Source organism: Indicator indicator, chromosome 1 (assembly GCF_027791375.1).
Source record: "Indicator indicator isolate 239-I01 chromosome 1, UM_Iind_1.1, whole genome shotgun sequence".
In the NCBI taxonomy this organism is placed as follows: domain Eukaryota; kingdom Metazoa; phylum Chordata; class Aves; order Piciformes; family Indicatoridae; genus Indicator; species Indicator indicator.
The window spans coordinates 85,887,688-85,914,657 of record NC_072010.1 but is presented as its reverse complement, the minus strand read 5'-3'; the positions used below and the strand labels follow the sequence as shown (position 1 = coordinate 85,914,657).

Here is a 26,970-nt window from a genome sequence, read left to right as displayed (position 1 = left end):
CTCATGAGAGAAGAAAAAGTATTGCTGTGATGATACATGCAGTTTTGGTCTCACTTGAAAAAGCTTTAAATTTATACCAGTTAATTAAAAAGAGAAATACATTCTTCTTCTTTTTCTTCCTTTTTCTTTTTTTTTTTCCCTTTCTTTTCCCAGCAACTCTTAAAATTCCACTGAGAATAGATGAAATTAATTAATTAAGCTCATCCCTATCCCAAACTGAATAAACGATTATTACCAGGTCTGGTCTGTGCTTTATCAGATGGCTTTGGTCTTGCAGAAGTGAGACGTGTTTTATGAGGTGCTAGAAGAAATAAGGCACAGTTTAAATCTTACATGTAAAAGGAACACAGAGCAGTGTAATTTGCCAGAAAAAAAGGTCCATGCACCAATGGCATAGAGCAAAAAGGGTATTTGAGAACTCTGTAAGTTCCAACCCAAAATGCATGTTGAAAATGCCTTTCTTAGTGGTCAGATGACTCCATCATGCACCAGTCTGACCAGTTACCTTCACGCTTAAGTTTAGGAAAAGATATAAAATGTTTATCACCAGTTACCCAAATGCATATGGATACAGAGTTAGCTCTGTAAGGTATACATGGCCTTAAGACATTTAATTAAGTTCTGTGAGAAAAAAACCAACCAACCAACCTACCTCAAAATAAAATACTAAACTGAATGCCCCCCCAATGGAATATTCAGGTAAAAACATGAAACATTAAAATATCACCAAGAAAAACACTGGAAGCCTTCAAAAGCAGACACTGTGTAGGGCTACTGAAGTATAGTGTCATCACAATAGTTAAAATCTGAAGTCAATCTCTTCTTAAAGTTTCCTTTCATTTGCAAAATAATCATGATTTTCTAGTTGTTACAGAATCTGTGTGAATCAGACTGAAAGCTATATGCAGTAGTCCTTGTGCCAAACAATCAAAGTCTGTAACTCTAATTTTAAAAGAAATAAATCTAGCTATTTGATATTTGAATCTGATAATGATTCTATCCACAACACTTAATCTAGGCTCTCTGACATGTCAGACAAAATACTATGCAGGAATGAACACATTTTTCATTTTTTTACATTTACATTTGGGAAAAGCTTTATTAGATTTAGGTTTGGTAATCTATAAGGAAAAATGTAGAAGTCAATGTCATTTATGTCTGCGATACTATGAGGGTCTAGTACACCGCACTAGTCCTTTTAAAAGCTTCATATCATCTTTGGGGCAATATTTATTAAACCTTGATTTTCAGATCAATGAACAAAAATCATCTGATAAGGGGGAAAATAAATTGTTGTGCTGTATGTCTGAAAGAGTTTTAAAGGTATTCGTGAACAGACCATTAAACTTTAAAGCACACTGATTTTACTTAAGTTCTACAGACTCTCACTACAACCATTTATGAAATTCCTAAGAATTACCTGAACTGAATCGTGGAATTTCAGTTGCCAGAGCAGTTTTGGGCTTGGGTGAAATGTGGTACGTTTCATTAGGAGCTGAAAGTGAAGATATTATTGCTTGTCAAATGCAAATAATTTCCTTTTAAATATAAGACACCACAGGTGGAAGGAAAATTCAAACTGTCTTTGTGTACTTTATAAAGACTGCATCAAGACTTTGTCAGTCTTTATAAACACTTCTCAAGACTGGGAAGATACATATCATTAGTAAGGCAAAAGAAGATGATCAGACAGTGCCTTTTTAATTGACTTCTCAGCCTTTTTCATGAAGTACTTATTTCTAGAAAGGATTACATGGAAGAAAAAACGGCTGGAAGAACTTAAAACCATCACATTCTTTACATGCACTGGAATGGAACTAACAAATGAACATGCAATAAAGATATATCAAGACATTTGTGTTGATTAAAGTGTAGACTTAGCCATAGAGCAAAAGCAGAGAAAGTGAAGTTTTATGAAAAATAATCTGACATCGTATTCGCATTACCCAAAGTCATTTTGGACCCGTCAACAACATGAACTGTTATAAGGTTAATTGATCCCAGGTGTGTTGCCCTTGGAGCTACAAGAAATAAAACATTGTTCTGTGATAAGTGAAATTAAAGAAGATGAATTTCACAAAGGATCTCTGTCCTTTGTTTCCTAAAAAATCCTGTCTACACATCTGCTAAGACAGTTTGAACAAACATGAGACAGACATGTGTTCTGGTTAGTCTGGATGTATTTTCATGCTTACAGCCAGACAGTGCAATTATTCTCCCACCAACTTCAGAACAAATGCCCTAAAGGTAGGAGCTCTGACAGTGTTTGGTTTTTCTCACACTGAATGTCTTAATTTGCACTTCCCTAAAAAAAAAATCCTAAAAGATTTTAGTAACTCATTTACCTTTCAGACATTCTTCCCTCACTCAAATTTGATTGAACATAGCAAAAGATATCCAAGTTACTGGATTAAAAGGAAGAGACTGACAAGCAGAGGCACACACTACATAGAATCATAGAATTGTTCTGGTTGGAAAAGATCATCAAGTCCAACCATGAACCTAAGACCACCATAGCCACCAAAACATGTCCCAAAGAGCTATGTCTACCCTTTTCTTGAACACCTCCAGGGACTGTGGCTTCCAGCCTGGAAGCCTATTCTGAAGCCTGATTACTCTTCCAATTAAGAAATGTTTCCTAATATCCAGCCTAAACCTCCCCTGTCACAGTTTCAAGCCATTTCCTCTCATCCTAATATGTGATATTAGGGAGAAGAGAGGAACCTCCATCTCACTCCAACCTCGCTTCAGGTAGCTGCAGGGATCAGTGAGGCCTCCCCTCAGCCTCCTCTTCTACAGACTAAAAAATTCCAGTTCCCTCAGCTTGCTCCTCATAAGACTTGTTCTCTGGACTAGATTTGTTGCCCTTCTTTGGACATACTATAGGACATCAATGTCTCCTAGTAAGGGGCCCAAAACTGAATCCAGTATTCAAGGTGTGGCCTCACCAGTGCCAAGTACAGGGGCATGATCACTTGATCCCTTCCTACTCCTGCTTACCATGCTATTGCTGATCCAGGCCAGGATGCTGGTGGCCTTCTTGACCACCTGAGCACACTGCTGGCTCATGTTCAGCCAGCTGTCAAGCAGCACCCCCAGGTTCTTTTCTGTCAGGCAATTTTCCAACCACTCTGCCCCACACCTGTAGCATGCATGTATTGTTGTGACCCAAGTGCAGGACCTAGTACTTGGCTTCGCTAAACCTCATATGCTTGATGTAGGCCCATCTATCCAGCCTGTCCAGAGCCCTCTGTAGAGCCTTCCTACCCTCAAGCAGATCAACATTCTCCACCCAATTTAGTCTTACCTGCAAACCTACTGAGGGTGCACTCAATTCCTTCATCCATCTGTCTCTGTGTTTCAGAGACAAGGTTAAAATATGGAAGCTGGAAAGGGCAGTGGCTAAATAATGCCATTTATATTTAACAACTTTCTTAACAATAGTTTATTTTGCATATATATCATTACAATGATTTAAAATGTTAAAGGAAAATAGTGTCTCTAAATTCTGTTTTCTTAAATTCTTCACCTAAAACTAACTTTATAGTGCTACCAAAGCATGACATCTCGTTCAACTGGCACCTAGAATCTAACTTGATTACTTAACAGAAAGCTTTTCAAAATAAGGCTTTTTGAAAATAGATCTTTCTCCTAGACTGCTTATTTTGATTGCCATAATTACACCCAGGGTGAAGCTGACGTATCATCATCCTTCGTTATACCTGTGCACCCCTAATCATAGAATCATAGAATTGTTTCAGTTGGAAAGACCTTTAAGATCAACGAGTCCAACTCTCAAGCAGGGACCTATACTCTTAGTAACTATCTTGGACTAAGATTCTGTAAGCCAAGTTTCAAAAGTATTTAAGAAATTGAAGCAAATGTCTTTAGGGTAGTTACATACCCCAAAAGAAAATAACTTAGTGAAGCTGGGTACAGCAGTATATTTTTATTGAAATTAATTGAAGTCCTCACGTTTTTAATGGCTACAACCCAGCAATTCAACCAATACCTTAAAAAAAACCCAGCCATTTTAATTTCTGCTCTCCATGGAATTTGATGCAATTCTTGGGTATTTGGTATCATGATTAACATATTCTCAGCTAACAACGACACTAGTTTCTGCCTACATATCATGCATATAACATGATTGCAGTCCTGAATGATGGCAAGAAGTGCAACTAAGGCAGTGCCACAATAACAATTTTTAAAGTTAAAAGTTGAAATTACCAGTTTTAGTCTGTAGTATTTCTGGCCCAACAGATGTTTTGGGTTTGGAAGGAATGAGCAGTGTTTCTTTTGGACCTGAAAGAAAAAGAATATTATTTTATTCTTCACAATTCATGATCCAATGCCATATTTAGCCCACAGAAAACGCATGCCACAAATGCCTGGAAAAAAAAAAGACAATAATAATTCCATGGACATCTGGAACCTGAAACAAAGTGTCTATCCAAAACACAGAGAAGTCCTAGCACTGCGCTGTAGGATAAGTTGAATTAATGGCTAAAATTCTGGCTCTAGAAGAAGAATTAGACCAATGAATTTATTTGGACATCTGACAAAGACAGTCTTCTGACCAAACATGCTGTAGGCTATTTCTGTTTTACTTTTAGGCTAGAACTAAGACTCATCTGTATTAAGAAACATATGTATGTAAAGAGAATGAAGGAATAATGGAATGAGGTTACACGAGAGCATGTTCTCCAGAAATTTCTCCTATTGAAAAATTAAAAACACCAGCAGCTTAACTTTAAGAAAACTTATTTACCCAGTGTTGCCCTTGAATGCTCAGTGGTAGTAGAAGATTTTGCAATAATTGGTTGTGGAGTTGTCTGATGTATTGCTGTTAAGGAGAAAATGTGAAGAATCTTAGAATATTAAACTACAATAGAAACAAAGTAGTATTTGCACTGTTTCTAAAACTTTCAAAATGTTCCAAACTAAAGAGTAGGAGAATAGCTTAAAAATCAGCTGCTGACAGACAATCTTTCTGTAAGTTTCTCATATACATTCCTTCTGTAACAAAAATAGGAAGAGACTCAGCCCCCTGTAACTGTTTTACAGATTATTTTGTTTCAGTTTTAGCACAGAATCATAGAACAATTTGGGTTGGAAGGGAACTTAACAGTCATCTAAATCAAACTCCCCTGCCATGGGTGCGGACACCTTCCACTAGACCATGTTGTTCAAGGCCCTGTCCAACCTGGCCTTGGACACCTCCTGGGAGGGGTCATCCACAACGTCCCTGGGCAGTCTGTTCACATGTCTCATCACCCTCCACTGTAAAGAATTTCTTTCTAATATCCAGTCTAAACCTACCATCTTCCATCTTCAATCCATTCCCCTTTGTCTTATTACTACAAGCTCTTGTAAAATGTCAGTTGCTTGTTGTACAAGGCATTGCAAAGGAGTTTTGTTATATTTTATGGGTAAAAAAATGCTCACAGAGAAGTGTCTTTGTGATAGAGAAAAGTAGACTTCAGATACTCCAGAGATACTGCAGAGAAGTAATTGGAGAGAACGCAGGCTATCAAAATTTGTCAGTACTCACGTTTACATTTTAGCCATTATTTTTCATGTGTAACAGAAAGGAGGAAAACCGCTTTTGATGCTAAACTACAAATTCCACTACTATTTTCAGTGTGGTTTTGGCACGCTTTAGATTGGCAGACTTAGGTGTAATGCATTTATTTCAGCACAAAACCAGTTATGAATAAATCTGTTGAAAGATACAATATTCAAGGTTAAGGGAAAGAATGATTAAACACAAACACACAGAAGTGAAAGAATGACTCCGTTACCGGGTTTGGTGTGTGGCACTCTTGGTTTTTCAGATGTTTTTTGCTTGGTATGAACAAACTCTTTTTCAGTTGGAACTGAAATAGAAACAAACAGCACCCAGAACAATAACTGAAAAAAACCTGGTGGTTTCGTAGCACACAAGGAGTATAAGTATGGCCTGATCTGTACTAAGACAAATTATGTAAGGGTAAAATTGAAAATTAATCAGGTGGAATTGCTGCGAAGAAAGGAAAACAAGTTAAATGGCTGCTGACATAAAAAGATTCCCCCAACATTACATGAAAATTTTTAACTTTTCATGAAGGAGTGAAGAACATAGTCACAAACAGTATACAGAAGAATAATGGAGCAAACCCAGACTGTTGTAGCCTTCATCTTCCACATCTGCCATGCCTGACTATCTGAGGACTTAATTTTTAGGAGACCCTTCACAGCAGACTTGATTTATAAATTATCTTCTTTGTTCTTACATTTAAACTATCCAATCTTGTTGTCTTCATACTGTTGTGTTAGAAATTCTTGCCATGTAGGCATCTCTTACTACTACAGGTTATCCTAGCACTTGCTAGTCTGTGATCCACACCAGTGTGAGAAGTCTTTGTAATATTTGTCTCAAGCAATACTCCTGCTGCGTAATTAACAACGATTGCTCAAGCAATACTACTGTTTGGATTCATTATTCTTATTTGGTCTACATCTGACATTTAAGATAAGAGGAATGAATTGTCAGCTAATGTTTCATGTATTTAAGCAAGTTTTCCCAACATAGATGACTAGAAGTTAGTCCAGAAGTTGGCTTTAAAAGCTAGTATTTGATTTTGAGGGTCACATAGCTAGTCTGTTTTGGTATATGTTATGCCATATAGTTGACGCCTTATCATTTGCTCCTGCAGGAGTCTTCTAACACAAAGAACGAAGCAGGAGAATATTTTAGGATGACACTATCCACACCTCAGATGTAGAAATTACAAGAATTACTACCTACTCTTTAAATAAAATCTCCTTTTACTGGAAAATACATAACACCTGAGGACATTGAATCATCCTGACTGGAAAGGCTAGAAGATGAGGAAAAGAACCTTCAAGGGTACATGAACTCATGCATTATTACACTTATCAAGACCAAAGGGAAACCAAGTACCTAGAGACAGAGTGAAACGTCATTATTAATTTTTAACATCAGGTAATGATCTCTCTCTAAGAATGTCTTCTCTATCATGAATGAAAAATAGAATAATTATTTATGAAATACACTTGATTACCCAATGTTGCCTTTGTTCTTTCAGGAATATGAGGAATCATAGTAGTATGTGGTTCATAGAAGGTTGGAATGATTTCTGTTGGAAAGAATTTCAATAAATTCTCAGAATATTGAAGAGACTCTCCCTGTCCCTCCTGCCCCTTAAAAAACCCCAGGCCTTCAGCACTATACTATAGACACCATGAAAGGGATGCTTTAAAACAGCAATGAGAATTTACCCTCAGAGATTTATAGTTACAGAGTTGGGAGAATTTTTTTGTTTGTTTTAAACACCTAGATATTTCAAAATTAACAATAACAACCCTTTAATGAAATAATGGATTGTATTATACAAGTCAGTCAGATATATGATAGGGATTTTCCTAACTAAAATACAACTGAAGGGAACTCTCAGTCTAATCTGGATGGAAGTGCATATATAAAGGAGATGTACTGCAACAGCTCCTAAGAGTTTCAAAAACATGGTGCAGAAAACTGAGGCATGTTGCTCATGTACACATTGTGAATAACTTTTTATCATTATTTTAAACACACAAGTCACTACTATTTCTTCTTCTGGTAATATCCACATATATATAAACCATCCTGGAACAGTTGTGGTGAGACTTTAAATGCAGGTTTGTAGAGGTTTAATAAGTTAGGATGATATTCAGTGATTTAAAATGATTAAATTATTTTTAAAATAATTTCTTTTTGCACTGAGAAAGTTAAAAATCCAATAAGCATCAGCAAATGTACTGTTGACAATACCTCCCACTGCCCACCCTGAAAGCAGTTGCTCAGTTATCAAAAACAACTTGACAAAAGACTGGATAATTTACCAGCTTTGCTGTGTGGAGCGTCTGGGGTGTGAGCTGCCTTAGGTTTAAAAGGAGTATGTTGTGGTTCTTTAGGAGCTGAAAGAAAAAGTTTAATGTAAGGGTTTACAGTCTTCAGAAACTGGAGAGATTTACTGCACAGGCACTACATGTCTCATGCATGCAAAGGAAAACAAGATCCTTTTATGGGAGACTGAAAAAAATGACTATCAGATACATACAGGAATATAAAAAGAAAAGAAAATAACAATGAAAACATCCATGGAAAATTGATCAAGTAAGCAAAATCTGGAGTCAAGCAACAAACACTGGAAGAACACAGAAAACTACAGCAGAGATGTTTCCATCTGTATTTCAGTGCTTGTAATTGAAATACCCACGGCATGCTTGTCTCCTAGAAGTATCAAAGAAATTACAATGTGTGAGGGTGGAAGAAATTTTCCGTGAAGGCAACAAAACAGCTAGGAATCTTTCAATACCTGGAACAGAGTAGAATTCAATTCAGTAAGCAGAAAAGAAAATGAGTTAAAACCCCAGACAGATGGCTTGTGAAAACCAGACTGATGATATATAGGTGTTTGTTCAAGAAGCAGCAGGGAAAAAAGTAATGATCAACCCAGGGTAACGTCTTTACCTGTTGCTGCCTTTGGTCGTTCAACTGTAAATGTAGTAGGTGCTAAAACTTCATAAAACACAAGAACGTGCACATAATTAGTGATAAGTACAAGCAAAATGGTAAAAGTAGTCCTTTTCACATGACTGATTATTTTCAAGTTGGAACACATGATTAAATGTGATTTTTTTTGAAAAAGTAATTTATTGGTGGAATTAGTGAATATATACTTAAGATGAAGGTTCAGCTGATGCTCTCAGAACTGTCAGCTGCTACAGAGGCTTGGAAGTTAAGTAGTATGTAAATATTAATACTAGCCATATTTTCAAGGGTCAAATTACATTACTAGGGCACATAAACTTGTGAGTGGTTTGAGTCACAGATATGTAGATGCCCTCAAATATGGTTTTCTCCAAGCATCTTTTGAAGATATGCAATTTCTTTCAAAAACATTCTTGTAGTGTTTGTATATCGTCTACCGTGATTTGGGCTATTAACACTGACAGCTGTCATGTGGCTGAAAAGCACAAAAATCTAGCTAAACATAGACATCAGCTCATCAAAACTCTGCCATTAAAATGACAAATCAGCCCTGCCTTTCTTTAAACATGTATTTACTTGTCACTAGAAATATCTATTTGTAACATGAAGAGATGTTTATTCAACTCTTCATTCATTGAAGAAAGACTACCCAAAATAAACCTTGACTATCAAAGCACAACAAAACAGCAATGTATTTACCAGGTTTTGTGTGTGGTACATCTGGACTTGGTGATGTTCTGGGCTTGGGAGAGACTCGTGGACTTTCTTTTGGAGCTGAGAAGATGAGCAAAGTTTTGAACATGTTATTGAGCATGACAACACAATTCTTGTGATTTTCCTGACAAGAGATCAGTTTTCTGCAAAGAATTTTTTTTTCTTTTTAGGCATCGTTTCATTAATTTGAAAATAATCACAGACCTTTCCTGTCAATATAATAAATATTCTGTTAGCGCAGAGGCTAAAGACAAAGTGATTGTTACATTGTAGTTGTTTGAATTACCTCTCCACTCCTCCCAGCTTTGTGGACAGAGCTTTCTACAAAGAAAACTGCTCTAGTTCTGATAGTTCCCTTAGCTGTGCTTCTCAGATCTTTCATATTCCAAAAATCTGCTGCTCATTTAAATCAACTTTCCATTACAAAAAAAATCTCCATCTAAGCAGTCAAAGCAGAAGAAACATGGAAATTTACCATTAATTTTCGAATGGACTGAACTATTTCCATAGTTTTGGGATCAGCAAGGTATCGTAAGTTTACACTGGTAAATGAGCAGCTAGAAGATATTGATACCTCTGTCACATTCTGTGGAAACTGAAACAAAATTTCCTATGTGCAATTTGAAACAAAATTGTTTCTACTATTACAGAAGTTATTGACATGTATAAATGTCTAGCTGATTATCTTGCTTCATGGCAGCTATATAGCAAAAATTTGACCATGACAGTAAGACACAGGCTACTCAGAGACTACCCTGTGCCTTAGTGTGCACCTTTAGAGAGCTCATCAACTTGGACAGTTTTCAAACTGCAAAACTTTCATGCAGAAAAGGGCAAAATACTGATAAACTTACTTGCTCTAGTTGGAGGAACACGTGGACGGGGTGATGTTTTAGGTTTGGAAGGCCTATGATGTGTGTCTTTAGGAGCTGGAAGAAAGAATGTGGGTTATATTGGACTAAAATCAGTGTCCAATGCCATAACAGTCAACAAAAACAGCACAAATATTTGAACCAAAGATATTTTTTGGAAGTGATGCAAAACCAGAAGGCTTTTCTTTGAACAAAATCAGGCTACAGAGAAATGTCATAAGAAAGGATGTGCAGAATTTCTGGTTCTGCTTAAGAAGAAGACTAAAAAAAACCCAAACAAACAAAAAAACCAGCAAAACAACAAAAGAAGAAGAAAACAAAATAAGTAGCTTCAAATACAAGGACACCACTGCTCTGTGATGGAGGTTGTACAGGAATCATCCTCAGTACCAGATTCAAATGACAAAAGTACCTCAGTCAAACGGATCTGGAGTCATATAACTAAAAGATCACTGAAGTGATTCTGTTCTGACTGCAACTGAGATTTGAGTGAAACAGATATTGTTCAGACCTCTATGAAGGATTGAATTTAATTTGGTAAAAATGGAAGGGAAGGGAAGCACAGAAAAAAAAAAACCTTGTAACATTCCACTCTGCTCATCCATACCATACAACTAGAACAGTGCCAGCTCTGCGCTATGACTGAGAACGTGTAAGTTAGGATCCTGTTCTGATTTGCCCTCTGCCTCTTATCATTAAATATTGAAGAAAATTGCCCTGCATTATGTGCACAACTTGAAAGGAAAAAGGATCTTCCTCAACTGTTTTATAGAAAAGAAAAAAGACAGAGAATCTTGACTGTTAGATTCTGAAGACATGTACAAAGAAAGGTGACAAATTTTTTGCAGGTCTTAATGATTTGTTTTGAAGAGGAAAGAGAACATGACTATTGAAAAACAACATGACTATTGAAAGACAATATGATTATTCAAGTAAGAAAGTATCATTACCTACTGTTGACTTTGGTTTCTCAGTTCCAAATGTAATTGGTTCCAGACCTGTATTAGTGTGATTAAAAAAAAAAAAAAACAAAACCAAACCAAACACAAGTTTTACCAAGAACAATCCAACAATTCCAATCACTACCTCCAGAAAGTTCATACCATCCCTGCTACAGCCAATGACAGATGGTCAATCCCTCCTTGAAACTTAGTGCATGTGAGGATACCATGCCACTCAGAATTGCCCCCAGTTCAAGGCAACAGCTCTAACACAGAACAGAACCCAAACAGAAATATGAAGCTTTTGTAATAAGCCACGAAGAATTTGTGGCTGGCTTTTCATCTTCAGCTTTGTACCCTTTCCTAACTTATTCCAAGATTTTGATTCAAAAAATAGGTGCAGACTTACAGGGGAGAAAAGGAAATGTGCTTGTCATCTTTCTGCCCATTTCTCCAACAGTATCATTTAATACTGCATATACCTTGGATACCCCTACTGGGTTTGGCTGGCATAGAGTTTATTTTCTTCAGAGCAGCCACAGTGGTGCTTTAGATTTGTGATCAAAACAGTGTTAATAACACCTACGTTTTAGCTGTTGCTGAATAGTGCTTGTTACAGGATCATGGACTTAATTGTTTTTCACTGTGCCCTCAAGCAAGCAGGCTGGGGGTGGGCAAGATACTAGAAGGAGATACAGCTGAACCAAACTGACCAAAGGGATATTCAACCTCACATAATGTCATGCTTAGCAACAAAACTGAGTTCTTTCTTTCCAAAGTACCCGCTGCTTCCAGACTGCCATTGATCTGCTAGTGGGATGTGGTGAATGGTTGCTTTTGTATTACTTGTTGGTTTTTTTTTTTTTTCCCCTCTTTGCCTGTTAAACTATGATTTTTTTTTTTCTATCTTTTGCTCTTCTGGTTGTCTCCCCAAACCTGCTGCAAGGCAGAGTAAGCAAGTGGCTAGTGGGTGCTTGGATGCTGGCAGGGGTCAACACAACAGAGTAACTCATGCAGTTACCAGTGTCAGTTGTAAAGCTTTCTTCTGCCATCCTTAATCAGACCAGAGCTAATCTATACCAAGCTGTGTAAACAGTATTATAGAATATATACACATTCTTAAATCTCTGAGCAGCATAAAGGTGTTGCAGATGTGAACTGAAAATTATAAATGAGTGATTGTGCCTGGGAAAGAAAAAGCATGTACGCAATTTGTGAAGCACAGAAAAAATTCCCTTCCTCTTTGCAATAACACACCTTCTTTTCACCTTTACTTCCCTAAAACTCAAGCAAATTCACACTGAAATACCCATTTTCACTGACAACTGAATAGAAGATGCCCACTGCTGTGGTGACTTCTAATGTAAAGAAGAACTGAAGATACAGATTTTAAACTTACCTGTCAGCTTATGAATTTTGTGCCACGAGATGTGATGCTGCATTTTATCCTTTAAGGGATGTTCCAAATTATACACCCACCACACCAAGGAACACATATAAATCTGAAGTTCCACTGATCACAGTAGAATTCATAAGAAACACTTTTCAATATTATAAGATAAAGGAACAATATACTTACCAGGTTTGGTTTGTGGCCCCTCTGAGCTTGGGGGTTTTCTAGGTTTGGAAGGAACACGCTGTGTTTCTTTTGGAACTGAAAAACACACACACACACACACATATATATATATATAAAGTAACAATTAAGATCTTTCAAGAACTGAGACTGACAGCTGGCATAACATTAAGGATGAACACATGCCTTTGCGACCATCTGGAAACACAAAAAGCTTATATGAGTAATGGAAAAGTATGAATGTCTGGTACACAAAGAAATAATACTGTTGGAGAATCTCTGTAACAAGGTAACATAAAGTGAGACCAGTATGGATGGATTAGTGTAAACCATGAAGCAGCACGTGACATAAACTGAGTACAGAGAAATATAATAAAAAATAGATCGTGGTGCTTCCATCTACTTTACAGAACACATTTGTGTGGAAAAAAAACAAGCAAGATGATTATGAATAGTTAGTGTAAAATCACCAAAAAGCTTATAGCAAAACTAAATTTCATAGCAAAAAATATTCTGACAGTGGAGCAGAATGAAGATGAACTTGTGAAATAAGAAGAAAGCATGCTTTCTTCTTATAGTATATAGTAATAGAAAAGCTAAATGTGATGGTCTCCATAGGTAAAACTGTTACCTATCGTTGGTTTTAGTTGATCACGTCTATGTGTCATAGAGTCCGGGACTGTATCAGAAATAAAACATAAAGACTATTATGAAAATTAAAGGGAGTAACTCTGCTTACAGTTAGTATTACCTGTCTAATAACTGCATTTTGAATTCTGTGCTGTGTGCTGCCTCATAAAAAACCTGTCATCTTACCCGAAAGCTCTGAGAAAGCAGTGTAATCTGAAACACAATGTGAGCTTACTTATCCCATAAGTGTCCTTCAATGAGATATGCAAACAGGTATCCCTGCTTTATTCAGAAAATGGGTTTTTAGGGAAACATATCTTTTCACTTTGTGCTATAGGTCAAATGCAGTTTGGCCTGTATCAGGTTTAGGTTGGATATTAAGAAAAATTTCTTTCCTGAACGAGTGGACAGACATCAGAATAGGTTGAGTAGTGACGTGGTGGGTCAAGATCCCTGGAGGTGTTTGTAAAATATATGGACATGGCATTTTGGGACATTGATTAATGGCCAGAGTGGTGTTAGGCTGATGGTTGGACTTGATGTTCATAGAGGTATTTTCCAACCAAAACCAGTCTATGATAAACAATTGATATCAGAGACAACTTTATTGTTTTCTAGATGCTATCTTGTTAAAGAACATTACAGTGTACTGTATTGCATGACCACATATTTCAGCTCTAAACTGGTATGGATCTGAAATAAAACTGTTTAAGGGGTATAAGGATGGGAAGCTGATGCTGTCTTCCTGTATTTCCCATGTTAGAAACAGAGGCACAATCACAATAATATCTGCCTATATCAATTCTTCTGTACGGGTGACAATAAAAAAATTAGTTTCTCTGTATCTTCTAAGACAATCCCAAGATAAATGGAATCACCCTGTAAAACAGTTATGTATTTTATAGATTCTTGAAGAAACAGTAACTTTTAAAAAAACCCACAAAACAGTACAAGTCTGTAACATTTGTATGACAAATCCATTTTTTGAGAAGGCCAGACCACCAAAATAAAGACAAATGGCCACAGAAGTAAAAAGTGAACTTATAAGGAGTTGCGTTTTAAATTGTAGCTTGGAAATAATGTTTTACCATCAGCTGCAATGGTTAAATTCCGAAAGAACAAAGACCTTGACTGTTTTCTACATGAGGAAATTATTTAATGGATATTATATATAATATATTATACTATATGTTATATATATAATATATAATATATATAATATATATTATATTTAATAGATAATATCAGCTTTCAAAAATCTTCCTCCATGTCTACAATTTAAAGGTCTTCAGTGAAGTCACTGGTGTGAAAGTTTTCACATTTACCAATAGATATGACACCCTTGTAATTTTTCTATTGATATTGCCATTGGATAGGAGAGAACAGAGTAAACTTTTTTTTCCCTGCTACTGATTTAAATTTCACACATATTTAATGACATAGTATAAAACTATAGCATAAAAGATCATTAAAGCTAATAAATATTTATTTATACAATATAAGTATTTATAAACAGAGACTATGCACTGAGTAATTTATTAATTCAGAATACAATCTAATGCAGAAAATAATAATGTTATGAAAAGAAATAACTGGGATTTAAGAGGGAAGCGTATTCTGACAGTGCAAAGCAACATGAAATAGAATTGTACAACTTAATTAGTTGTAATTGATAGGTATTTGCTTTCATTATCATTGTAACCTGAGTTTAGCAGAAATATTCTCATCTTGCTGCCATGAAGTAGCAGAGATTCATTCTTTGTGAATGATGAAAAACACCTAGTGAATGTTCCTCCTGAAAATGGCAAATAAATCTATGAAGACATCACAGAACAGAACCCCTTCATGTTTTAACTGGCTTACATAACTAAGCAGTTGCTCAGAACAAGTTTCAATTCAATACAAACTGCATTAGAAATAATCACGTAAAGCAGTTTACCATCTTTGGCTTGTGGGCTATGAGGTTTGGGTGGAGGTTTAGGTTTAGAAGGAACACGTTGTGTCTCCTTTGGAGCTGAAAAAGAAAATGTAGGTGGTAAGTTGGTTAAATTGCACAGCAATTAGCCTCTGATATCAAGCTGAAGAGACAAGCACAGAAACTTCACACCTGCAATAGAGAAAAAAAACGCCTGTGCAGGAAGTAGGAAAGAAAGTCAGGTAATGCTCGTCCTGTGTTTATGACAACCTAAGCAAGAGAGTGGAATTTTAGTCAGTTTTGAGCTCAAGGTTTTTTTTATTTATTTATTTTTAAATACAAAGCTGGGATAAGCACAGACAAGCATAATTATGAGTAAAGTGATTCAGAGCTGCCAGCATGATTTTCTGGAAAAAAAAGGGGTGGGCATTTTCCAGCTGTGAAGAGAGCAATATGCCTAAATGTCATGAATGCCAAGCAAGAGCGTACCTAGAAGAAAAATGAAGTTTAATGAAACAATTCTAAGGCATAGGGTGATTAGCTTTAGTGCTGCTTTCTGTGATGAAAAAACAAACATGACACCTTGCCAAGCGAATACCATTACCTATCGTTGACCTTGGTGGTTCAATTCTAAGTGTAATAGGCTCCAAGACTGCAATAGAAATGTTGTGACAAAGTAAGTATGGGAAGTACTTTTAAAAAATGTAAAATTACTGCATTGGTAAGTATAAAAGCAGGTGCTAATAGTACTCCACAATATGCATATCTTCAAATTAGCTTTTACTTTTTTAAACCATGGGCAATTAAACATCCTAATAATACCAGTTCAATAAGAAAAAATAGAATTGAACAAAATTGATGTCAACAGAAGCAAAAATATGTTAATAGGAAACTGTAAATCTTAGAACAAGCCAGGGAAGAGACTGTGCAGCTGAATTTGGAGACAGCAAGGGGCTCTTGATATAGAAAAATGTCAGGATTCTCCAAACTGCTGCTTGCTACTACTTGAAAATAAATGCTGACCATCACAAATCAGTTGAGTTGTTCCCCTAAGGTGAGCAGAGGACTGAAAAGTTGCTATTGGTACAGGTACTAAAAACCCCTTTCTTTGATAAAGATTCTTAGTTTTTCTTTCATCATATTCTATTACCATTTTAATTGCAATCCAAATAAATCACATCCTTTTCCTCCTCAAAACCAATACCAAATTGGACAAAAAGAAAAAAATAAATCACAATCCTAAAGTATGAAATTATATAATTTACTAAAATATTCTGGCAGTATAGAAAATATATTAAATATTCATTGATAAATTCTCCCCTCTCAAGGCAGTAACAACAGAAGTAACATATACAGATATACACACCTAAAAATAAGAACTTTTCTATAGTCTGTGCTCTCTTATCTCATAAATTCTCTTAGATTTCTGCCTGCTTTAAAAATGGGAGTTACAATATATAAAATTATAAAACTTTGTAGTCAATGTTTCTATATTAGAGTATTTCTTACAATTCTATTAAGATTCACAATATATCCAAGTCTTAATATTGCTGCAAATGAGGGCAAAAAAAAAAAAAGCCAAAACAACCAACATTAACTTCTTTCTATCAATGATTGCTAGATGCTGTATAGAAACTTAAACAATTTACTAATCTTTCTAAAGTGCTCATGACAAATTTCTATTTTGCCATGAATTTGCATTTTATTCAGCCTCATCAGTTACTTTCAAAGTTCAAATTCAAGTGATTTTTCTATAAAACACACATTTCTAATTTCGGGTTGCCTTTGAAAAATCAAGGAGTTCTTCAGAAAAAAAATAAATCAAAGCTAAATTAAATTAATTGTAAGGTCTCTTAATTGTTTTCTGAAGCAATTTGGTTTATCTCCTCTAGGAAAAAAAGTTGACATTTTGTCACTTTTTCGCTTTCTGCAAGACTCAAAGTACACAATTTCAAAAGAAGTGCCCTAACAGATTTGGATTGAGTTGTTTCAGTTTTAGCAGATTATTTGGGCTTCAAATGTGTTGATTGTGATTTTTGATAAAGGAAAAACATTGGCTTATAAGAGCCAGTATTTAAGCTAAGAGTAAATGCTGTCTCACAGAAGGATCACATTTGCTTTAAGCAATAAAATAAATGAAGTCCAGGAAAGGATCTTCATTTTGTACCAATGAATAACCACAGAAAGAAATAATGGTGCTATGTGTTTCATGCATGAAATATTATTGGATATGAACAAAGCAAGCAGACAGAGCTTTTGGAAAGGGATAATCAAAGACATGGATGTTGTTCTTCTCAAAATTAGCTTCTAGAGTTTAACCAAAAGCCAAAGAAAAGAGAGCTAGGAAAGAATGCCAAGGAAACATTGTCATCCAATGTTGACCTTGGTAAACCAAGGTCGCTGGAAGAGTTTTGAGGATGCTTTATAAAGTACAACTTATTGCAGTTGGAAACAGTCAATCTAAGTGATTTCTCGCTAATTAAACCAAACGAATTGGTTCTATTTAATCACATAATTTAAGCACAGGAAAAGCTATCCTCATCCTGTAAAGTGTTATATATGTAAATGGCTTCATCCAGGTTTTAAAGATCAAAACTGAACTTCTGAAAACATCTTAAAGGGCAATCTGCAGAGTAAATGCAAAGAGTGACTCAAATCTTCTTATGAATTTGCTATGATGCTTCAGGGCTCACTGCAAGGAACACCTTTTTTTCTTAGGTGACAAATTGATGAAGCACATCAGTAAAAGGTACCAAAAATGGTAACTATCAGGTATTACTTTATACAAACTTTTTTCTCACTAAAACTAGAATTACTTAATTGTCTTAAATTGAACACAAGTTTCTATGGATCAATTCAAAAGATGCAATATTTTTCATAAATTTGAGAAATGATCAAGCAATCTTATGTACAACAAATAACTCCCTTTCTACACAAATTGTTCAGCAGTTTGTAGTTTTCAATGAGATTTCTAGATTAAGTATATTTCATAAAAATCTTTATTGCAGTAATTATTCTTTTTTCCTAATGTCATTCAAGTTTCTAATCAGCTAGCTTTGAAATAATATCCTGTGTTTTAGAAGACAGGATGCCCATGGACAAATTCGAAGGCACCAAGACTATATTTTCATTTGTTGGGTTTGGATCACACGTGAGTAAGCAAGATGCCTAAAGGAAATGGTGTTTTCAACTGCACATATTATCATGAGACCAATGAAAAGATGAATGACTAAAGATGACTTGTAATCATTACCCTCTGCAGACTTTGGATGTTCATATGTGTAGAGACTCCTAGTAGTGACTGGCACTGGAGTGGTTGCTGTTGGAATAAAGAGAATTTCTTAAGAGAAATACAGGTGCATCTCTACCTATTTCTCAACATCTGGTAGGGCTCAGCTGCTCTTGCCTCACAAAATCCATCTCCTCACCACTATTCAAATGGAACAGTGAGTAAGTAATACATTTATTGACAGTTCTTAAGCAACAGTTACTACTCTGTATGACTTTTGTTGCTCTTTGGAAATAAAAGGTCCATTTATGCTGCAGGAACACCTCTGGCAGAGGTGCTTTATAAGTCTTCATCTTCCTGTTTTCCTGATATTTTTCTTTTCTTGCTGCAGACCACTGAAAGAATAAAGGTCCAGAGAAATCTATTTTTTTCCCCTTTGGTAAAACTTTCTATTGAATTTCCTGAGTTAGATGTGAAAGATCTGGGGTGTAAATAATTGCAAAGTTACAGAAAGTAAGGTTGAAGATCTCAATAGGTTATCTAGTGCTACAACACACTAGATATTCAAGCCAAAAAGCTTCCATCTCTATCTAGAGTAGTTAATTAGGTTTGAAAGGAAAGAACTCCAAAGACTCTGAAAAAATATGAAGAACTTTGAAGACAAAGTTGGTAGGACTTTTTTTGTATTAACATGACTTTAACACTGGAGTAATTTTCATTCCTAAATATATCTACAGTCATTAAGTAATCAGTGTGTTTAATCAAATCCTCAAAATTTACCTCACTTTTTTACTCTGCTTTGACTCTTCTCAGTTTGTGGTTTATTATCTATACCACCTGGTGTTTCTTTCTTTAAGATATTTAAGTTTTAGGCCACATTTCACATAGACTTTTCTAGATAAAATGAAAGGGTTGGGCTTGGAGATGGACTTCTCAGAAAGCTGATGAGAGAAGAATAAGACTGGCAGGAAATAAAATGCCTTTTTTTCTGAAAGTAGAGTCTCTAAAAACCCTCCCAGACAATACAAGAGAATTTTCATATAAAAGTTACTCTTGGTATTACTGAATAATTTTTCGGATTATTGGGGTTTAAGCATCAAGAAGCCAGGTAACTTTGTAGGCTAGTAACTAATAAGAAAGACATGCATCAAGCTATCAGGCAGAGTTTTCATAGACTAAGAGGCCATGTTTCTCTAGTATAACTACTTCAGAAGCCACATGTTTAGAAGTCCTTTCTTGGCCCTCATAGTCTTGGTAAAGGACAGAAGACAGTAAACAGAACAACTGCATGTATGGACCAATCTGTCTAACGTTACTTGTCTTAATTTCAGTACTGTACTACTGAGACTGAAAATTTACACATAGTAGGTGGTTGAGAGCCTCTTCTACAACAGGTAAGTTCTGTTCATTTGTTGTTAAAACAGTTGTGCAGTTCTTTGGCAGAAATATCATATCACCCCACTAGAAATGAATGGATGCATACGAAGAACATTTTGTACTACAGGCACAGGATAGTGTAATTTATGATGCTTCTACAGGGAGACAAGAAGGGTTCGGTATAAAGAGCTATTTTTACACTTTTCTAAAAGAAAATGTTGCAGTGCAGTTGGATCCATGGTGGAAAATTTATTATAATTTCCTTTTCTGAAAAAAATTGAGAACTTAGTGTGTTTAGAAAGACAGACCACTGGCTAATGATAATACAAGTGAACACAATGAATGGGTCACAATGGCAACAAGAACTAGTTTTTATGCAATTACTCAAATATCAAGAAAAAGAAAATTGTAAACCTTCCCTAGAATGTGTAGTTGGTTGGATGGAAAAAAATGAAAATCGTTTATATGGCTTTTAAGGAAAAAAAAATTTTTTTCTTCCACTGTAAAAATACAGAAACTTTACTAGAAATGATACAAACATCTTATTAAGAATGGGAGCCAAAATTAGCTTTCAGAAATTCTAGTTACCCCACAGTTGGTCATTAATAAATCAATCAAGTATCAATTTGGTACATATTCTTCATTATTTTGACTCCTTGTTAAGGAAAGATAAAAACCACTGTCATGACATAAGTTTCTAATTAAATTTGAACTCCCAAGTGACACTGAAATACAGGGGAGATCCTGCTCTTTGTCTATTTTACCACCTACCCAAAATACAGGTTATCCCCAGGTTGTACTTATTTTATGGCTTAAATAATAATTACTCAACAAGAATATCATCAGAACAAATGCCAAATGCAGAAATACTTACTCACAGGAAGATCATTACAAGCTTAATTATGATTTAAAAGTGTTTCTTAGGTTTCTGTCTGATTGATCAGTGAAATTACCAACAAGCAAAGGACAAACAAAAGGTATGTGTACAAATCCAGGATCAAGCCACCTTCTTTGTAGTCGTATAGAAACTTGTGATATAGGCATTCGTTGGGGAAACATCAATATACAGTGCTGATCTTGGCAGCCCAAGGGTGTAAAACTATTTTGTGCATATTTCTAAATGAGTTGGGTTTTTTATCTGTCGTTTCAAAAAAGCCCATGCAGGATTCAGATTTACATTCAGATATATACATCTACAGCAGAGACAAATGTGAGTGGATTTCCTATACTAAAAAAGTAGTAGGATCTGTAATCGCCATGAAAAACTAATTATGCACCATTTCGAGACAGTTCCAAGTCATAAATGCCATTTAGTTAACAACTTTCTCTAGGAATTATTTGATCTGAAGAGAGTAATTCTGTTTATGAGCAAAAAAATAATTTGCAGAGAATCTGGAAAGAATTTAAAAAGGTTGCCTGATCTCTTTCAGGATTAAGTCATATACAATTACGCAATTTTAAGCTTTCTAACTTCATTATAAACTATGTAACACTATTAATTTTTTTGTCAATAAAAATTCCAGGTCCCTTTTATTCTCCGACATACACCATATACCTAATTCAACCCTGGTAGGAAGGTGACATTTCATTTGCCATCACAAAATATGCCTTTACTAAATTCCAGAGCAGGATTTCACTTATTTCCACAGTATTAGGCAAGTCAGAGGAAACCCTGTGGTTCTATGCAAGATACTATAACCATCACCAATCAGGAGATTTTGTGTTTTCTAGATTCTGTGCTCAACTAAGTTGGAAAACATTTCATTTTTAAATGAAAAGCAGTCAGGAAAACAATTTGGTTCGCTGTCAGACCATATGACTTGGTGATTGGGATACAGAACTCAACAGTTTTCTTGTTTTGATTCAGATTTGTTTGGTTCAATAAAAAAATACTTCTCAAAGAACACAACTCCCCTCAGTGCCCATCTTGTCTGCTGAACTTCACACAGAATAAACCAGAGTATACTACTAAATTTATAACAAATGTTTGCTATGGAAGTTAGTTACCGGGTTTTTTTCGTGGCTTTTTGGGTCTGGTAGATGGTCTAGGTTTAGATGCAGAAGGTGTGGGTTTGGCTTCTTTAGGAGCTGAAAGAAATATACTGGATTGTAAGATTATCCTTTCCATTGTGTCACACAGAAATCACATACTTGAAGCCTGAAACGAAGCAATGAATCCCTACTGGGGAAAAAAGCAAATGGTGAAATTGGATTCACTAAGAAGGCTTTTCAAAATTCTTCTTAAGACTTCACTACCTCAGCAAAATGTCTGCTTCTTCTTCACTGTAGAAGTCAGTAAGCAAATTTATAGTATGTAATCGTATCTTACAATCACATCAAAATGTTCCTTTCATTATGTTAGCAAATTCATTTTTGCAAGCTACCCAAGAGATAAAATAATAATGGTCTTTATTCTTTTGAACTCCAGGTTGATTTTAAGCCATTGAAAGACCCATGTAGATAAAATATGTAAAAATATATTCAATTTTCAACACAGTAAGGAAATTACTGGTAGGCAGCTAGAAAAACATGAATCAGTAATAACAGAGAGAATTGCTTTATAACTGTAGTAACTCAATTCTGTTAATAACATAGAAATAGCATCATCTAAATGATGATAAAAAATTAAGAGCTGCCAGTCCTAGAATTTTTTTTCTTTGAATGTGCATGGGCTGAAACTGTAATTAGCTAACTATGACTGTTAATCTGACATCAGATAAAGTTTAAGGTGAAATTCAGGTAGTATAGTCAGTAAGTTTGTTAATTTTTATAAAGCAGTGCTATGTGACTGCTTTCCAAGAAAGTTTCATGGCAACAGACGCAGTCTGGCATACAACATTTAGACAAGGAAAAGCATATGACATTTATAGATAAAAAAGTGAAATAAGACATATGAAGTGACTGAGAAGTGTTTTTTGAGCCAAAATGACATTCAGAAAGATTCATAAAAGAAGAGTAGACATTAATACATCCACCTAGTGCCAAAGAAATTCTTCACTGAGAGTTCTGGGATTAATGTCCACAATGTTAACCATATGCTTGGCCTTACAGTATTATTTCAAATAGGTTTCTGATAATTTTCTGAGAGTAAAGTATGTTGGTGTAAAAAAACTCCCAACAAAATGGAAGACGATTCTGATCCCCAAATTTTACTGTACTACAGAACTAGTAAAAGCATGTCAATAAAATCCCAACTCGCTCTTTTTCTTTTAGTTTTGGAAAATTGTATTTCTGAATGCTTATTTCCTAACTTTTTTCCTCTCTCAGAGAAACTGATTATTTATAATACAAGCTATAGGATGAAGTAACAGACCACAAACTGTGACTTGGACTGCAAAGAAGAATGACCAACAGCTACAGAAAAATGTGTTACCTAGTGTTGCATTTGGCTGTTCAACAGTCTGAGAAGTTTTAGGCTCCAAAAGTGGTGGCTTAGGGGCTAGAAAAGAAAATTTTAAGTGTAGTATAACAGATCAGTAGATGTATCAACAGTAAGCCAAAAATATTATCATTCCAGTAGTTCAGGGAGCTTGTTTTTAAAAAGATTAGATAAGCATGTAACTAAGTTTTCTGCTCATAGTTATGTGTTAGAAATTGCTTCTAAGGCTCCTTCCCTGTGTTTATGATCTCAGGACATTTTTAATCCATTGTTTGATTCGATTAACAAATACATTAATGTTATGGAACAATAGTGAGAAAGGACAGGTGAGGGCTTTAACTGAAGCAGAGACCGCAGACCATTACAAATACTAGAGAATCTGTATCAAACAGGAAAATTCTAAACTGAAAATCTTCAATCAGAGCCTGCAGTTAATTGTAAAACATATATAAGACATTAAAGGCAATTCTTACTTTTCCCTGACATGCTTGTTTGTAAGATATGAGAACAATAGCATTTTTAGGGCTGTAATAATTCATGCTGTATTTATTGGTCTAGTATTCACATAATTAGAGGAGATAAATTCACCTCCCTTAATCTTAAATCAGAAGAAAATAAGTAGAAAGATTTTTTTCTTTCTTTTTTTTTTTAAATCCAGAAGCAGAAAATAAAAAAGGCACAATAGGATAATAATATTCCCATGGTCAAAGAATCAGTCTCCTGTGTATATGAAAACTTCCCCTTCTACATGGAGAAAGCTGTCTGATTTCCAATACAATGGCAACCCTTTCCATTCAGTTCCTTGCAGGAGGACTCATTGATCAGATGAATAGTACTATTAATCAATGAAGTATTGTGACAAGCAAAAGTGAGAAATGAGAACTGGTAAAAGAGACTACAGAAGTAATAATCATATATAGTGTTTGTACAAAAAGACCCTGTGCCACCGAGAAGTTTTTTTCCCCTCCCAGTCCTTTAAAAACAGAGAACTGCTGAGTGTAGCTCTACTTCTTTTTTGTTAGGCAACTTCAAATGACTGGTTTTAGAATGAATTACTCAAGAGGCTCGTGTATGGCAGAGGTCCTGTCCTTTTTAGAAGGTTTTGCTTAGATATTTTAAGTGAACAAACATCTCCATGTCCCAGCTTCTAAGAACGGTCTACACAATTACCAGGTTTTGCATGCTGTACTTCTGGGGTAACAGATGGCTTCAGTTTGGAAGGAATAAGTGGTATTTCTTTTGGAGCTGAAAGAAAGAGCTTAGTTTGCAATTAAAAATCATTTAACAAGTGTTGCCCACAACAAACAGCATATGGCACAAGTCTGTATTGAGGAAAGTTCAGCTTAGTATGGAATGTCAAAGCCATCTGATGAAATCATGTGGAATGGAGATGATACGGAAATGTTGTGCCTTGGTGAGAAATAGATTCTGTGCCTCCAAAACAGTATTTCCACCATGAAAGTTCTCCATATCGAAGACAATACATGCATGTACAAGAGCGTGAGAGATAAACAGCACACTCTGATAGATGAGAGATGGAAGTTTTCATGCAAGAGGAAAGTTTTACTTCTCTGAGGACAGTAAAACCATCCTGAACCATGTACTCATACACGGATATATCAAGAAGAATCAGCCTCATGGCAACAGAAGAACAGGACTCTCAAACCAGGGAAAAGAATAATGATTATGCACATGAAATGGTGTGCTGCAAGAAATGAGGTCATATGGGATGAAGCGATTAAAAAAAAAACACAGAGTTTTTCACTGGGTGAAAACAACATTACCTAATGTTACCCTTGGCCATTGAAAAGGATGAGAAGTTTGAGGTGTGAATGTTTCCAGAGGGGATTCACTTGTCGCTGTTGGAAGAAATGGTGACAGTCATAAGGGAGCAAAGAGCTGGTGGAAGACACTCCTCCTTAATAAGCAAAACCAACTCTATTTTTACAAGAACATCAAATGTTTCATGAATGCTGGGACATTTATCAGTTTAGTATGCATTAGATTCAATGACTATAAAGCAACACATTTGTGATGTGTGGAAATACTGGATGTTTATTTCCTCCTGCCTTCACTGAAACTAATCCAAATCTCAACCATTGCCAAGTAGGATTTTAAGTAGAATATTTGAACCTTTTTGATTTTCAGTTCGTTACTTAAAGAAGATGGTATTAAATGTAGGAATTTAATGAAGAACACATGTCAAACAATCAATTAGTCAGATGTTAAACACACAAAACTTGTAGTATAAAGCTAACTATTGATCTATCTGTGGTTTCAGTCAAAAAAAGAAAAAGTGTCTGTGATTGTTTACCAATTTTATGCCATTAAGGATACACTCTTAGTATTTTTAAGAAGGCTACAGCAGTAGAATGCATTCTACTGCATATATCACAGGATTTTCCTCAGCACTACTGGACAATAAATAGTTTTCTTAATTGTCTATGTGGCATATTTGTCAAAACATCGAAGAGGAATCATGTGACTATGAGTTGTCATATGCATTTTCAGTATGAGAAACCACCAATTTAAACCATTAACTGCAATCTAAAGTCAAAATTCAGGTGTTACGGTTCTAATCCTAATATGGAGTGAAAGTGAGGATTATGAGTGTACTCGTTTCAGTGAGTTTTAGAGCATGTTTTGAGCTACTGAATGAACAACTTGGTAGAGATCATTGTACCTGGTTCAGTATCTGCTGTTTCAGTTTTACTAGGTGTCACAGGGCTTGAAAGAACAGGCTGAATACCACTGTAAGCTATATTAAAAAAAAAAGGTCACAGTATCCATGATTATTAATTCTACACATAGCTTTTTTTTGTCTTACAGGAAAACCCAGTGTTATATATTGTATGTTATATGTTATAACCTACCTAACCTACATTGCAGAGGTCCACCCACAATAAGCATAACCTACCATGACAATAAAACAGTGCTGGTTTATAATGGGAGTTAAATCTACTGGTTAAAATGACAACTGAAGCTAAAGTGTCAGCCAGCCAAAGTTAGTAGATGGCAGGGTCCATGTAGTTTAAAGCAATCCAGAAAATATAAAGATAATGATTCTATGATGATGATAATAATAACAATAAAAATAATAATAATATCATCATCATAATCTATGATAAAAGAACTTCTAACACTGTGGTCATAAGCATTCCAAAAAAAGGCATAAAATTATAGTTTGCAAAACTAAAACCAAAAAGACAGACAGTAAGTATATTTGTGTAAAACAACTGTCTTAGTTCTCCTCAATGTTTTCTGCCAAGATTTTATTAGTGAATTTGAATGTCATGTAATTTGTGTACTTACATACACATTTAAAACAAGAATAAAACAAATATAATAATCACTGAACAGTAAGAAAATAGTAAGAAAGAATCTTACTATGCTGGCATAAACAATATAGAGCATATAAATATGTGTATCCACCTAGATAAGAGTAGAATTAAGCTTGAAAGAAAAGAAACATGTAATTTTAAGATTTCTCTGCAGCTTTAGGCATTTATTATTATTATTATTATTATTATTATTATTATTATTATTATTATTATTATTATTATTATTATTATTATTATTAAATGAAGCTTGCTTCATTTAAGTATATCTCAGAATAGCCCTATTGGCTTTTTGAGAGATGCATCAGAAACAGTCAGGTGGGTTTCTCAGAAAGTACAGCTTGACTTGGCTCATGTGAAAAAGGGTACTTTTGTCTACACTGATGGTCATTACTCAAGTGGAAGACAAGTATGGCAGATGACCAAAATATTTGGGATGAACAGGATTTCCAAAATAGTT

General features: G+C 35.2%; 1 protein-coding gene across 1 annotated transcript in view; it reads right to left on the bottom strand.

Moving 5' to 3' along the window:
- Positions 1 to 26,970, bottom strand: part of ABI3BP (ABI family member 3 binding protein) — a 155,782-nt gene that overhangs the window by 42,667 nt on the left and 86,145 nt on the right. The window contains exons 25-46 of the mRNA XM_054385863.1: positions 25,856 to 25,930; positions 24,957 to 25,031; positions 24,343 to 24,417; positions 23,167 to 23,232; positions 21,801 to 21,881; positions 18,441 to 18,506; positions 15,792 to 15,839; positions 15,212 to 15,286; positions 13,274 to 13,321; positions 12,646 to 12,720; positions 11,076 to 11,123; positions 10,108 to 10,182; positions 9,239 to 9,313; positions 8,519 to 8,566; positions 7,888 to 7,962; positions 7,068 to 7,142; positions 5,805 to 5,879; positions 4,772 to 4,846; positions 4,231 to 4,305; positions 1,947 to 2,021; positions 1,421 to 1,495; positions 236 to 301 (exon numbers count right to left, since the gene is read on the bottom strand). Of these exons, the coding sequence (XP_054241838.1) occupies positions 236 to 301; positions 1,421 to 1,495; positions 1,947 to 2,021; positions 4,231 to 4,305; positions 4,772 to 4,846; positions 5,805 to 5,879; positions 7,068 to 7,142; positions 7,888 to 7,962; positions 8,519 to 8,566; positions 9,239 to 9,313; positions 10,108 to 10,182; positions 11,076 to 11,123; positions 12,646 to 12,720; positions 13,274 to 13,321; positions 15,212 to 15,286; positions 15,792 to 15,839; positions 18,441 to 18,506; positions 21,801 to 21,881; positions 23,167 to 23,232; positions 24,343 to 24,417; positions 24,957 to 25,031; positions 25,856 to 25,930 (1,521 nt within the window). The remainder of the gene's footprint in view (positions 1 to 235; positions 302 to 1,420; positions 1,496 to 1,946; positions 2,022 to 4,230; positions 4,306 to 4,771; positions 4,847 to 5,804; positions 5,880 to 7,067; positions 7,143 to 7,887; positions 7,963 to 8,518; positions 8,567 to 9,238; positions 9,314 to 10,107; positions 10,183 to 11,075; positions 11,124 to 12,645; positions 12,721 to 13,273; positions 13,322 to 15,211; positions 15,287 to 15,791; positions 15,840 to 18,440; positions 18,507 to 21,800; positions 21,882 to 23,166; positions 23,233 to 24,342; positions 24,418 to 24,956; positions 25,032 to 25,855; positions 25,931 to 26,970) is intronic.